The sequence below is a fragment of the Magallana gigas genome, chromosome 3 (assembly GCF_963853765.1).
Source record: "Magallana gigas chromosome 3, xbMagGiga1.1, whole genome shotgun sequence".
NCBI classification, from domain to species: Eukaryota; Metazoa; Mollusca; class Bivalvia; order Ostreida; family Ostreidae; genus Magallana; species Magallana gigas.
The window spans coordinates 12,823,210-12,839,701 of NC_088855.1; the positions used below are offsets into that span (position 1 = coordinate 12,823,210).

General features: G+C 30.6%; 3 protein-coding genes across 3 annotated transcripts in view; 2 read left to right on the forward strand and 1 right to left on the reverse strand.

Annotated features, from left to right (window-relative positions):
• Positions 1–778, reverse strand: part of LOC109619375 (uncharacterized) — a 40,900-nt gene extending 40,122 nt beyond the window's left edge. The window contains exon 1 of the mRNA XM_066078545.1: positions 636–778. Coding sequence (XP_065934617.1) covers positions 636–756 — 121 coding nt within the window. The 5' untranslated portion in view covers positions 757–778. The remainder of the gene's footprint in view (positions 1–635) is intronic.
• LOC105342864 (glutamic acid-rich protein) overlaps positions 1–16,492 on the forward strand; it is a 79,468-nt gene that overhangs the window by 5,111 nt on the left and 57,865 nt on the right. The gene's annotated exons all lie outside the window — the stretch shown is intronic.
• Positions 7,502–13,233, forward strand: LOC105342872 (uncharacterized). Its single transcript, XM_020073190.3, has 6 exons — positions 7,502–7,706; positions 8,393–8,488; positions 8,726–8,801; positions 9,573–9,719; positions 10,042–10,130; positions 10,247–13,233. The coding sequence occupies exons 1-6, from the start codon at positions 7,509–7,511 to the stop codon at positions 10,319–10,321; spliced, it is 681 nt and encodes a 226-aa protein (XP_019928749.2). The 5' UTR covers positions 7,502–7,508; the 3' UTR covers positions 10,322–13,233.

Sequence of the window (16,492 nt, forward strand, 5' to 3'; positions counted from 1 at the left end):
TTCTAAGCGTTTTGGTGGTTTCATTCTAATCTCATCTCCCTCGTGAGAAGAGTTCAATTGATCGGTGTATAGCTATTTTGTACCACGACATAATGCTATCAATCCGGAACAAAATGGCGTTTCAAACGGATGTCAGACATATTGTGACGATGTAGCCTGCCACCTTAAATACGAAATTTCGGTGTCATGTAAATTTTGTGTTCACTGCCACCCAATAAATTCAAAATTAACAACATGACAAATAATGATTTGAAACGTAAAGCTGCTTTACATAAGAATCATGATCAATTTACACAAAGTATCTTCTACAGAAATACGTCCCAATAACAATATCTATAAAATGCATTCGCTTAATAAATGGCATAAAAAACGACTCCACAAAGATAGAAATGCCCATCACACAATCAAATTATTAATGTTTCTCAAAACAATTAATTTTTTCACTAGTAAATTCACCAAAATTAGGAACTTCTTTCGGAATAATTATTGATAAAACTTTTAAAAGGATTTTTACAATAAGAAATACCCGCATATCAATATATTGAGATAAGGAAAATGAAAGTTGTAGATAGTCTCTAACACATTTTTAAAACATTTTGTTTTATATGATATATGGATTCACATACTGTACTTACCATAAGCGCTTGAAATCGCAAACAATCCGACGCATAAGCATATGATGTACATATTAGTTATAACTCTAACCCATGGAACGAAGCTGCACCCAACATTAAGAACAGGTTGGAGATGGTACATACAAGAAGACAAGACACTTAAGATTAGCAAGGAAAAGTGTTTTCCTTATAAGAAAAAAAGCAATGTAAAGTTTACTTCCTCGTTATGTTTGGTTTTTTAAAGGAAGAAACAGAAAAAAAGAAATAAATGATGAATGAATAATTCTTTTATTTTCATGCAAATAATTTTAGGTTTAGGAAATATAACATGTTTTCGTTACAATTACGAAGAAATTAAACAATTGTATGACTTTTTATTGGGTTCCGCCATCTTGGTATGCATTTTTGACCTTTTTATAAAAAAATATTTTTGTTTATATCTTTTCCAAAAATCTTAGTAAAACATCCAAAATCCGAAATCTATTTTAACGCAGAATGTTAAATTAATGTAACTACACTATCGTTCTCAAAGATGAATAAATTCGGTTGTCAATCTAGCAAAAATATGCTATTATTTTTTGTTTTGGGGTAATTTTCTACAATTTTGTAAATCTCATGGTTCTTTTAAAATTGTAACAAAAAATGATATCATATCAGAAATCACACAAACTAGAGGAAAAACACACACATTTCATTTTATCGGGCTGCAGCCATATTTGAAACACCAAATAGAGTCTTCGACATTACACACAGTATTTGACAGCTCTTTATTAAACATGACCGATAGTAATATCAGAATGGAAGCAATATGTTTTAAATGTATTTGGGGGGGGGGGGGGGGTGTGAGCGATCAGTTATGTCTTGGTGTGGTTTGATCAGTGGATGTTGTTTGAGTTTTTCTTCTGATTTTGTTTTGCTGTAATGTAGGATATACATTGTAAATTGTAATTTTTCAAAGTAGCATGCACATACATATAAATTTTGCGCGTTAATTGCAAAAGAGAACCTCTTTATTTTTTAACCATATATTAAGTAGATAAACTGCACAGTTTTATGAAAACTGTCATCTGTTTTTTGGGTTTTTTTTGTTGGAAGTGTTTTTTCGTCTTTAACAAGTTTTAAAAAATCTGACATGTATGCCAATGGACGATGTTGGTACAGAATTAATGCGTGACTTTCTCTAACACACTCATGTAAGAGGCCATCTTAAGATATAAGTATATTTATTTCGGGAATATATAGGAAATTGCAAACTTCCGCACTTGTTAATAATTGTTCCTAATTGGAAATCTGTCAGTGTGACTGCAAACTGGGACTTTTGTTTTGTGTAAATAGTAACTGTAATTGATAGTCTGGATCATCAAAACACTTAAACGCTTAAACTAACTAGCAACATGTAAGTTTGTATAACAAAGAAACACAATAGATATATTTCTTCAAATTGTAAAATGTGCTTAGCAACATCTTTAACTAGATTATATGACTAAAAATCGCATAAATTCAGCAATCTAATATCCAGTGTATTGAAATGCACTCTCTGTTGGTAGGTTGCTAAAATTGATAAATAATAAAAACAATTTCTCTGTTTGTATAATTACTTAAATTACGCTTTGTACGTTTGTTCGTAAATCAAATTTGAATACTTACGTTTTGAAAGTTAAAAATGTACGTCAAACTTTATGTTTTATTCAGAGTTAGGTCGTCTACCTATGAGTATTATGCGTACATTGCGCATTATTAAGTATTGGTTGAAATTGATTCAAACAGAAAGTTGGATATTACGCAATATTTATGAAGAATTGGCTTCACCATTGATACCAAATACATGGTGTTTTAATGTCAGAGAATTATTAGTATCATTGGGTATGCATGAAGTATGGCTTCCACAGATTGTCATCCTCTAAATGTTTATTGTACAAGTATCTGCCGGACACTTTATTTGCGTAAAAATATTCCGGAAAACCTTGTTGTCCTTTTAACAAAATATAGACTGTCATCGCATATGCTTTTGGTAGAGCAAGGCCGTTATAATGGAACTGTCAGATCGATGCGCATCTGCAAATATTGTAATTTAGGTGAAGTCGATGATGAATTCCATTTTATACTTATCTGTCCTTTTTATAAATGTCTACGTGTATTTAAAAAATATTACTGGACTCGTCCTTCAATGTTTAAGTTAGTTCAACTCCTTGCCATTCATAATCGCAAACAATTGTGCCATCTCGAAATGTATCTGCGTGAGGCTAGTAAAAACGGGAATGTCAGACTATTCGTATATCCAATTAATGTATTACCATTATTATCATTTACATAACTTTTTGATTGATTGATTTATAGGGTCTCTCCTCCTATGAATGTGTATTTATGAATACTATTTTCTGTAGAATATTGCGTAACGTTATTACTAGTAGTAACGTGAGCTTTTGCTGAGATAGAGTGTATTGATATGTTTATAATTACATGTATGTACATATGTTACAACTGCTTATGATTCATATGAATTTTAGCAAATAAACAATACAATACAATACGTATATAAAGGTTTATTTTATCATAACGTCTGTGCACAAACAAGCTTCAACAATTCTTTGCTAAAGAAGTTTATTGGCCTCCTCTGTCATGAGGGTAAGAGGCTACAAAAAGAAAATAAGCCGTCTTACAAATAATTACATAAAACAGACAATTCATAAACAGTTCACAAATTATACAATGGCCAATCCATGATATACATTATGCCAAATAATGAAAATACACGAAAAAGGAGTTTTATGACCTTTAATCAAATTACATTTAATATTTATACTGTACTATATCGCTTGACCTTTTGACTTGATATAATCAAAATTGTTACCAAAATAATGTTTCATAAAATATCCTATCCAGATTTTACATGATGTCAACGCCATGTGCGTTTGTGCACTTTTATATGATTTACAACAATTATGCAAAAATAATGACACTTTGCATATACAATATTTAGACAGCGATTGACATTTTGCATAAGAAAAAACTTACTCTGGGCCTGTATACAGCACAGAGATGGCAATTATGCCTATAAACAAATGCGGGGGTCTTCCCGGATGAACACAACAAACAGAACAAGGACAACGTAAAATTCAAAACCCGGGCGGATAAATTCCGTATCATTACAACGTCATAAAAACACAATAGCACCGCCCGCCTACGGAAACTTGCTAAAAAACAATCTGGAAAATCAAAATAGTTTTATCTGTTATTTGTGTGTGTGTGTGTGTGTGTGTGTGTGTGTGTGCGTGTGTGTGTGTGTGTGTGTGTGTGTGTGTTGTGTTGTGTGTTCAATTTTAAATAGGGTATCATACAATTCCTGAGAAGGTATAAATGTACGGTAGACATATTAATGTAAGTTTGTATTCTCGCTTTTTGTCATCGATCCAAAGACTAGTTTTAGGGAAACGGTGATGTAGCCTCCATGTAATAAGCCAGACAAAATTAAAGCCAAATCCAATTTTAACATTTTCTTAACAAGAACACTACATGTACATATTTTTGTAGCTGCAGAAATCTGTAGCATTACTGGAAAATTTGGGTTGACGTGTCCTAGAGCTATAGTACCTGCAATACAAATGGACTTGCAAGTTGCGGTGCATAAAACTGCGCAATTTTAGACTGATTATCATTATTTCCGAACATACCGGTTTTTAATGGTAGATGAAAAAGAAATGACAATAACAAACTGTCAATCATCTCAAAAATCCATAAAACGAAATACAAATTCAAATCAGAGCAACACGGACCTCTAAAAATCAGGTACCATGGAGAAGTGAGCATCCTCTGCTGACCGGTCACACCCGCCGTGTGCTCTTTGTCGTAATTGGGGAGAAAACGGAAAAGTCCGTAGACAATTAGGTGATTAATTATGGTCTAATAATTAGTATGAAAAACGTCAGTCAGCATGCGACCCAGTGGAAGATTGTATTTGCTGAGACAAGGTCGTTGTATCGACCATAGAACTCACAAAAAAGATTACTTCAAATAAGACTGTTGATAGTCCTGTGTTATCAACTTGTTTGTCAGTAGCTTGCCTCGCCTTAGAAACTGTTCATACGAAGAACATGCCCTTGTGTATCGAATTAACTGAGAGACAAAAACACCATATGCAGGTGATGAAGGTATATTGCTACATAAGTAAGGAAAGATGACTATTGAAAAATTGAAGTCGTCGCGCGCGTTTATCATAAAGGTTTGTTGTTAGGTTACCATCAGTGTCCATTTCCAGTAAAATATCCATATCTGAAATAGATGACGCAGACTTAGTGGTATCTTTTATTTCAAGTTCAAAGGGATATATCAGGTCGACGTGGAAATAACAATTGTAATTTATAATACGTCGTCAATATACCTGAATGTTGAGTTGAAAGCCAAAACGAGTGATTTATTTTTTTCACGTACAAGTTTTTGAGATGCAATTTTTTTTAATTTACCCAAAATTTAAAAAAAAAATGTTCAGAAATACCGGGTTTTTTTAAAATATTCATGCATACATAAGCAATTTTGCAAAGGTTGTCCTATTATAAAGCTTGTTATTTCTGTAAAGGTTGTCCCGATATCAATCTATTTCTGTAAAGGATGTTCCAACACAAATCTTACTATTTCTCAGTCCTGTACACCCTCTTGGCCTCACCAGGGCTTCCGTTTGCTCGGGCTCCACTGTGAAACTTTAGGATTTCAGGACTCTCACCTTCAGTCTCTTGGAATAGCTAAACGACACCTTTTTAAAACAATTCTTCCACTCCCAGCCACATTGTTCTAAAAGGAATCATGATTACTCAAAATTATATGTAGTGATGCGTCTGTTTAGCATGATTCTTTGAGATGATAGTCAATGAGTAGTTTTAGTTTTAGACAGAGAGCTATTATTTGAAATAGTGAATACGTTCTCAAAAACATAGCATTCCTTTGCTAAAATTGATATAAAAAATTAAGAGTTTAATATCATATTTTTCTGACAATCTCAGAGTCTTTAGAATCGGAGGCATTTCACGTAATAAATATGATCCTGTATGGGTGGTAAACAATGTAATGTTTTTAAAACTTCTAAACAATTATTAAAAAGCCATGTTTGTAACTTAGGAGAAGTAAATGTCTATTCCTAGAATAGTTTCTAGAGCTTTAAACAGTTTCACCCTAGAATGTGTTACAAATAATCAGGATAACGTGTTTATATGAATAACCTTGTAAAGTATAACATTTATTTATTTGTAATCGCCAAATATATCTTTAAATAAACACAGGTACCTATCATTTAATATTAGCCATTAATTGTCATTAAATTCATATCAATATTCTCAGAAATAACTTAAAGATCGATTCTTCCAACTCTCCCTCTACTCATTTACTTCCTCTTTGACTCTTGATGGAAATACGTGTAGAACTTTCGCTAACCAGCTACTGTACTTATAATGTAAGATATGGATTTCATAGTATTTTTGTCAACTTTTCACTCTGAATGTTTCTGCTTTGTTTGATTTTAAACTGATCAATTCAAACACATAGATGCATGGATCTAAATTGGTAATTTAATAACAAAATGACGATTGACTATACAATCTATAAAATTGTTAAAAAAATATTTCAAACACAGGGTATAATAATATAATAATTTTATGAAGTGTGAGCCTCTCATGAGAATTATATAAATGATTTGGCTGTTACTTTTCCAGCATCTTCTAATTTATTTTGGTCATCCTTGTATTAACCCATTACAACTTTGATTTCCAAGTTACTTATGTATTACAATATACGGTTAATCATCTTTCAACAGTTGTCTTTTTCTATATGAGTATTTTTAAAAAATGTTATTCTTTGTAAATTTTAAAACAAAAATCTACAACGGGTTATATTTCTGATAAGAATGATAAAATTTTTAACACGTATTCCCTTTCCGCAATAATTTTTTTTAATGTTTATCTTATTGCACATGTGATGTGCAATTAAAAGAAGAGCCTTTAGAACAGCCGAATTATGCTGACAAAAATTATGCACCATCCTTTAAATTCTAGTAACAATTTTATTTTTATTCTAGCTGTAATTTGATGAATTTAATTTCAGTATACTATAAAACTAATCAATTGAATTCATTTAATTATTTTAAAAAATTACATCAATGATATATAAATCAGTGTAAGTATAATATAAGGTCGTGATCAAGTTAAAAGTCGCGAGAAAGGTCAGTCATTCTCTTCGAGAAATACTGAAGAGAGATTGATTGTATTCATACCCACCAGATATGGTAATTGGGTCTTCTATGTAATGCGTACATGTAAATATCACTCAAATCAATCAATGCAATTTCATAGGGTGAAAGGAAGTGAATGTGAATATAAGTAGAAATGAACGTGTAAATTTTCACATATATTTAACTACTGCCTTCGTTGGTTTAACATTTGGACAGATTAATTAGGTTAAGATGTGAGAAGGAACTCATCAGTAGAAATATATCATTTTCGTTAAAAGCGTGCTTTACTGTACATGCAATTGATATTCTAGACATGAATAAAGTCAACTCATCAATATCATTATTAAAAGATGCTTTTATAATGTCCCGAAACAAATACAAAAAAGTCTTTGTATTTTTGTATGAACATCTGCTCAAAAGGAGAACTAATAACTGTAGAGGCAATATAAGAACTGATATCGGTGCTATCATGTACACTCTTTTATACATATACAAACTTCATCTGTAATCAAATTGTGTCTAGGCCCCTTTTAATGATTTCAAGTTTTTATGATAAAAATCAAACAGGAAATGTAAACCATTCCTTTTATGGCCTTTCTAATCATTTTTTCCAAATAAGATACAAGGATATAACACTTTGCCTGTCTATAAGACTATAAGCATCATATTTAAAGTGGACAATGAACTTAAAGCTCAGTCAGTCTTGTCCTTGCATTTGGTCAGTTGACAAGATGTTTAAAGTTTTCTTACTAGTCGCAATAACTGCTTCATTATTTCCAGGGACAGTTCAGCTTCATTGTTGCATTCCTTCTCAGCTAGAAACTTATATTGATGAGCTGTCTTTTGTTCCTGGGGGTCGAGGAAGCACTGTCGTACAAGTAAGTACATGTGTATTTTCAAATTTATTTACACCTTTAACATTTTTTACCCGTCAACATTCGTTCGTTATCTAAATTTATTTTTTTTTTTTGCATTTGCATTTGCTTATAGACTTTTTCCCAGTTATCAATAATGTACTGAATTTTTCTTTGCTCTCAATTATACAATCAACGTGCAATTATTTATTAATGCTTTAAGATCAAATAACAATATAGGATAAATGTTCATCTATTGTTTTCAGCATAGAAAATTCATACTATGAAAATCTTTGTAATGATGGTATTTGAAAATAAATAACAACAGGCGTTGCTTACATGAGCTTACAACAACAATATACTGTTATGCATATAATTGTCCCACAGATATATTGAGTAGGATAATTGTACTTTACAAATTATTCATCTATTTTTACAGTTAGAAATGATCGTATAAATAAGTTACTGTAACACTGCAATGGCCGCGAACGTTGGTTAAAAGTAGAACATATTGGTATTTTATCTATATTTAAAGAAGCAGGTATGTGAAATAAGCTTACATTGCACAGACAGGAAAATAACCCAAAATAGTGTTATTGCAAATCTCTACTTCTGACAGGACTTGGAATCCTATAATGTAGTGATTTTATTATAGTCAGACTTCAATGTCATGAAATTAAGCGAGCCAATCTTAAAAATTGTTTCTTCAGAACATGTCTTACGATGCCGTGACTAAACGAAACGCTTTCCATGTTTTTGGTGATTCAATACACGATGAATATGACGCCATTATCGACTACCGGGCCGTAAGTGAATTTTAGTTTTAAAAATACAAGCAGATTTGCATTTTGATGCATAAAAATTATTTTGTAAGTAATAAAAATAATTTTAAAAATTTGATTTATCTTGTAATTGATAAACAAAAGCTTGATTTAAAAGACAAAAATAATTCTATATTTCAAAAAATCCAAAATAAAAAAGACAACAAACAAAGGAGAGAAAAAATATTGAATGTTACATACCTGACTTTTTCTTCATTTCAGAATATGTCATATTCGTGGGCCAAGGGGGTGTGTAACGTAACGTACGCAGGTCCTTTTCATGAAATTTGCTTTACAGGTCAGATATTTTTTGTTGTTATAAATATAGGAGAACATTTTAATTTAATAAATTAAATTTTACAGTACTATCTCTGATCCTTAAGGAATAAAATGTCAAAGTTTATGCTTGCATAATTTATTAAATTGTTTTTCTCTTACATTAGGGTTATTATCCGTCCTATATGATATGTTAAAAGGAAAAATTCTAAAACAGTTCACACAAAAAAAAATACTCGAATTTAAACAATTTCGCTGACTTTGGTTTGTAATCAGAACTCAAATTTATGCAAAACGTTCATGAAAATCACTTTTGTAGAAAGGATTTAGACCTTTCTTCTAGGTGGAAATAATCATAAACTTGCATAAACCCTTGAGGAGGCAGGGTAAACAGTGTCTTTGCAGGTGCTAACACTACGTATCGATTTTGTACTATGCAGTCCAATAAATTCAAATGACGTTTAATTTGGGCGCAAGTAGGGTTTTCCTATTATATATTAAATTTTTATTTGTTCAAGTGCTGAAAATTATATAAATGTAAGTAATAAGGAATCATTCTTTGAATATTATGAGGTTATAATTTTGGTCGGGGTGTGATTAAATCTATCAAAAAGCCCTTCGGGCTTTATTGGACTTGATCACGTCTCGATCAAAATCATCATATGATAATATTCAAAACATGATTCTTTATTCCTAAAATAGAACAATAAAATGCATGTGCATGTACATGTACTAACATGAATTATATTTACAAATTTTATTTCTATTAATTCTGTTTTACATGTTTATATAGGGGGAAAGTTGGTACGAAAATCTTTCATGGGAGTTTATCCAGACATCATTAAACTAAACACATATTTGATTTCGAGCGAGCGTTTCCGTTGGTCCATCACTGTTGGCAAAACCTGCACTCCTGTTGAATTGAGAAGACAAAACGACGGTACTGTGAATAAAGTTCCTGAAAATATTCGAGAACTCTCAAATAAACAAGAGTTGTCCAAAATTTAGAAAAGTGATATACAAAGCACGAAAATTTTTACAAATATTGAAGCTTCCGTAACTGCCATGTCTTGGGTTTGAACTCTTAGCTGTCTCAGCCCACTTTCAGTGTTTGCAAATTTTCTGCTTTGTAAGAAATATACATGTATACAAAGTAAATCACTAAAATACTCTTAACTAATGAAAATAGTTGTATGTTGTTTATTGATTTTTTAAGTTGAAATTTCAATCATTTAATTAATTCATCACAATTCTTATTGCAGATTTTCTGAATCTGATGCGTTTCTACAATATGACTGTAGGAATAAGAGATGAATCAGTTTTCACACCACCAAAAATATGTTCTAAAAAGGCAAGAAATATTGTTTTTGTGTTATTATACTGGCATAGAGATAGTATCTTATTTGTATAAACTGTTACACATAGTCCTCTTGGATTTATACTTAATATTATAATTGTTTTTAATAGGAATCACGAGTACCAAAAACGTTCCAAACCCCTCTGTTTTATCGATCTACAGCGATGCGTGGACAGTTCCCTTAAATCTTCTGTTTAGGACCAATAGTTGATGGTTCTTTTTTATGGTTATGATTTTAGATTTTTTCTGGCAATATAAATAAGGTGTATATACTGTTCGTTAAAAAAAATAACTGTCTCATGTTTCCGTTTTTATTACATTTTGTTCATTTTCTTTATAAACCACAAACCTATCATCAAAGAAAGGTTCAAATCGTTATAAAGCATATATTTCATGGTTTTATATCTCATAAATAATACATTTTTACCCATGATATTGACACTAATGAAAACAAATATTTATTGTGGATAAATAAAATATGAAAACATGAAAACATTCCTCCAAACACTTAAAAAATTCAAAATTACCATTCCGGTAATTTTTGTTAGCAAAGCATCTATTTTTTAACTTGCATTGAAACTTGAAGAGATACATCGAATGTTTCACAACCAAACTGTTGGACTGTGTTCGTTCAAGTAAACAATTGAAGTTTGGAGATTTAAAAATATTTTAATCTGACAGGAATATTTTGGGGTTGAAAATGATAGTAAAAATAACATTAGGAACCCAGTAAGAACAAGAATCAAATATGAAAAATATTAGCCAACAATAAATTTTGTTTAACTTTCCTTGAAATGACTTTAGTAAACTATTTCTAGTTTATGTCTGTCTCGTTTTGGATATCACTCTTTTCGTACTATAATCTCAACAACAAAAAATGAAGATTAAATTTTGATTTATTAATTTAGTTCTGTATTAGAGGTATTAAATAAATTGATCAATTATTTGCTTTTAATTTGATTAAATAGATGTACTCATAATTTTTACCCGGTGTGTTTTGTTTAAATCAATTAAATCAAAAATCATTAACCGTTATAAAACGTATTAACTTTTTTCAATGCTTTCCTTTACTAACTGAAAAACCAGATTGGTTCTAAAAACAGATTTTATTCATTTTTTTTTTTTTTTTAGAGTTTTCTCATGTTTGCAAATTATTATTTAGATAAAGATAAAATAAATTGCGATGCTAAATGTATTTTGATGTTGGTTAGACAAGCTATCAACATTAACTTGTTGATAATAACACGTGTCAAATAAATTTTAGAGATATCTTCTAGTAACTATAAGGGGAAATATTCCATTTTTCTATCAAAAAAGTGAAATTAATCTCAAGGAAAAGTTCTGCTTTTCCTGTTTTTTTCCTGTTGTATGTATCTTCATTTCACGTTGGTTTGACTTTTTATTAAATCATTTCATCAATTAAAAATGCTAACGCCTTGTTAATAAAGTAATCTAAAATTAATATCTTGTGACCAGAAAGATTGATGAGAGTGTATCTGTTTACTTTATGCTTCTTTTGTGTCAAATAAAAGTAAACAGCGTTGCCTTATACTGTGTTTTATCTTTGTAAGGCCGCTTTGATTAAAATTACATGATATATAATTGTACAACCAAGTTTCCATTATTTTCCTTACTCAATTCAATAAATATGTTACTTTTTAATAATATGCATTCGTCCCTGAAAACCCCTGTATCCAATCAATTTTGTGCCATGTGAATGTACCATACTATTAAACTAGTTAAACTGTTAAGCAGGTAATGACATTAGCATGTTGTCTACAAGATAAAATATTAAAGTAAAGCGAAACTACACTGACAATAAACTTTATAAAAAATGAATTACCGTTTAGTTGAATGGGGTATACTTTGTTTCTTTTTTTTTGTGAGAGAGGGGAGTGGCGGGGATATAATTTTGCCCTAATTTTGGTATTTATGAAGATTTTCATGAAGATTTTAAAATCCCCACATAAGCTCTTATTTGTCGATTTAATTGGCCACCAAATAGTGTTGAAGGTTATTCATACAATACATGCATCGCAGATCCCGTATTTTCCGCACCCACGGTCCAAATTGCAACGTGGTTTAGGTAAACCGCGTCGACGAGCTCTGTACAAGGATGTGGGAAATTGATGAATTTTAAAGCTGAAATTTAAGTCTAAAACAGATCTGATGATCAATTAGTTGACCACATAGCCTCCTTCAGAACTCTAAGATAACACATTATACTTCAGTCCGTTCCTACACGGTTGTCATAGATGCGCTGTATTTACTTTCAATTAAAATTGTGATTGAAACTGTTTGCGTAGAGAATAAAATTGTTAATGTAAACTAAATTTAAATGTTTTTTTCTTTATCAACGCTTTCAGAAATTTTTTTAATATACATGTATTTGATCAGTGTTTTTTATCTATCAAGATCTTTTACTATAGTCAGCTACTCTACATACATGTACCATTGCTCTGAAAAAAAGTTTTATTCATCATCAGCAAATACATGTTCAACATAACAACAAATGTTTAGAATATAAATATATATATGTAATACGCAGAAGAAAACAAAATTACCGTAAAATGATTTTTTAAAATCCCTTTCTCCCAGAAATGTAAATAAGAAGTACTCGTATTCCTACCCTACCTATCTCCTTAGTCTTCTTTACGAAAATATCGTCATTCGTTGATTGACAATGTATTAGCCGATGAATATTGCGTATAGTGTTACAACATAACTATAACTTTAATGATTATTGTTCGTTAATAATCACACAATCCCCTATGAAAGGAAATGTTGATTAGTCATTGTGTATGAATGCTTTTTCTTTCTTTTTTTGATTACGTAATGATTATGCAACACCTGCACAGATTTCTGATCTCACCCGTGTAAACCTGGACTATTTGTTGCGGATGCAGTTGTAAAGTCTCTATAAAATAAAGTTCAGCAAGCTGTGCAAAACTTTTGTAATTGAAATATTGTATTAAAATAATAAAGCTATATAAAATGTTGTTTAGTATTATTCATGGTAAAGTAACAAGTACAGTTCTGCAGATTTCTATGTTAGTGCAACGTCATTTTCCTGCCATATGTCGACTAGAGAAGCAATCTAACTGTTAACAATCATTTTGCGTGAAAATAACTGTGTTTGCTATGGATATGAAAAACTATATAAAGCGATTTCTTAACAAGTTCGGTGTTTTTTTACTTTAAAATCGGCTGAGTATTCAAAGTCAGATATCTGGGATATTGGGTAACCCATATCTATTCTTACGACGGGGATCATTTTTCGGTCATTTTTGATCACGTTTTACATGAAGAAAAATGACCCCTTAACGAAAAATGTCTTTTTCGTTAAAATATCCAATTATTCAACAGCTGGTGATGACCCACGGTCATTATTCTACGGGGTTCGTTATTCTTTTATATACCGGCATCTAAAGTTGCCTGCAATTGGATGTTTTGTTGAATTGTTGTTAATTTTTTTTATCCTATCCCTGTTATGAAACATTCATTTATGTAATTTTTTTTGTTTTCGGAATATTAATAAAAAACTTTCCTCTTTGGTTTACAATTACTTTTACCCAGATTTACAAAGAACTTATTTTAAATATTAATACATACATAAGCAATTAAAATTATAATATCTCTGTTAAGCAGAATTTTCCGAGATGATAGTAACTGGTATTTGTAGCATTAAACAGAGAGCAACCATTTAAATTACATCATGAGATCTACCTACTATACATACACAACACAAAGTTTCAGCCAATCAAACCCATGAAACCTTACTAAATGATTCACAGAACCTGTATATATACATAGGTCATCATAATACAATAATAATGCCGTAAAAAAATTATGGATATTCAGCTTTATTTCTATCTGACTTTATTTCTATTGTTCAAGTTGTTGAATTTATTTAATGGGTCCATACATTGGTTTGAAATATTGTTCCTTACCTTAATGTGTATATACAGAATCAAAATCTTTACACGTCTCAGACTTTGAGAATAAAAAAAAGTGATAGTTTTAAATCGAATTATCACGTTTGAAAAGTTCTTAACGATTGTTTTTTTTTAAATGACAATTTTTGATTTTTGTTATTCCTTGTTTGATATTTTATAAGAGTCACAAGTAAAAGGAAACATGCAAAACTTCCGTTACATCGAACTACTGCAATCGTTGGTTCAATAATTAATCATTTAAGCAATTTAATTGAGAAAAGATGTGGAGTAGAGAGATAGATTTTTTGTTACAAGCGTGTTTTACTGCACATGCAATTGATATTTTTAGACATATATAAAAGCCCAGATGTTCAATATAAGTATTAAATATTGCTTTTGTGATGAAAATATTTATAGACCTTTCAACAACTGCAAAATAAACTATATACACAGACAAAAACATGGCATGGGTTCAGTGAAAATACACGATGGATCCACGACGCCATAGGTCAGTATACATATTCTTGAGCCTTCGGTAGACTGAAGTAGACCAATTGTCTAAATGTATCGAAATTGCATGTAACAAATAAAGGAAAAATGCCTAACTTTATATTTTGGTGTGACTGCCTGTGTAACGAAGAATATTGACCCGGGTTGAAAATTGACCCGGGGGTCATTTTTCAACGTTGAATATTGACCCGGGGGGTCATTTTTCAACGTTGAAAATTGAGACCAAAATTGTGAAATTCATACCCGGGGTCATTTTTCAACGGTATGAGAAAGATTTTTCTAAACTCTGATGACCTCGACCCGTTGAAAATTGATCCTGTTGAGAATTGACCCAAACCTCAGAGTTTTGATCTGAACTGGAACTTACTCTACACGGTTTAAATGTACAATCATGCACATATTTGAAAGTTTCAGTTTTAAAATGTACATACTGTCCGATACTTATGCGGACGTGGCTAATTTCTTTTAGGCTGATATGTCCAATTAATCATTTAATGTTTAGATTGAAAATATGCAATGATATCCATTTATTATTACAATACTACATGTATGTAAATAAAGCTAAGAAGATGACCGTTTGATTCGGAATGGAGCAGGCGAGTAGGGCTAGAATACTTTTTGACATAGATGACATGGTTTTCATTCCCTCATGTGACAGAATTTCAAGTTTAAACTTGTCACAATCTCTGATAAATATATCTAACAAACATATTGCCCGTTATCGTCACTTTTAAGGCAATTCAACAGAGCTCTATTCGACAGGCACCTGACGTTGTATATTTTTCTAATAACTGAAAATATATAATCTCTATACTGCTTTATTGGGTAAAGGGTATATATATACATGTATTTATATCAAGACAAAAGGATATAATGTCAGATACCTATGCTTAATTTGAAGAAGTCAGAATATTTCACTGACAAAATAATAAATGAATGGTTGTCATATTTTTATCCTTTTTCATATATTCTGGGGGGTTTTTATACGTATATATACAGCATATACATATTTACACATGTTTTTAATTTTTTACGACTTAAAAATAATTTTTCATAAACTTGTCTGATTAACTTTATTGAAGCACCATACAATTTTCTGCATATACAGTAATAGTTCTTCTTAAAAATGCAATTTATTTCTATTATTTTGAGTTTTCAATTCTATTATTTACCTGTAAATTAGAAACACAGGCAACTGACGTAATATATTTTCTCAAAATTAAAAACATATACCCTCTACAGCAAAAATGTTATCAATTTAAAAACAAGTAGGTTTGCATATAAATATACAGTCGGAGGATTGTTGATCTAATTATATTAATGGTATATACATGAAAAGGTATGCGAAAAGTATAAAACTGATAGATATGTTGTTTGGAGCAGCTGTATCAAGGAAAAATCCGAATTGCTTAAACATGTACAAATTGAAGCAACCAGGACAGTGACAGGGATAATAGTTAATTCTTCTAAAATAATTTATATAGTGAGCTTAATTTGGAAACCTTGCTCTCGAAGGGATAACCATAAACTAATTATATTCTACAAGAATATAAATGGTTTAGCACCACAAGATATGTTAAATTGAATTCAATCATATTTTCTTACTGAACATGCATATAATCATAGATCAAATTAGTTTTTTTACTATCTACCACTATATACTTATTACAATAGCTTTGTTTCGCGCGTCTACATGTAAATTATGGAATAATCTTCATGCAGAAAAGAAAATTTCATCAACTTTATCTTTCTTTTAAGTCAAAACTTCAAAAACAAAATATACCTAGAGCCTACAAACCTTTCAGATAAGACAATAGGAAATAGTATTTTACGTCAATTACGGAATAAAGCTAGTAAAGCTTACTTATTTAAGGATTTTTTTTTTATCTGATGTGAGTCGATGTTTATACT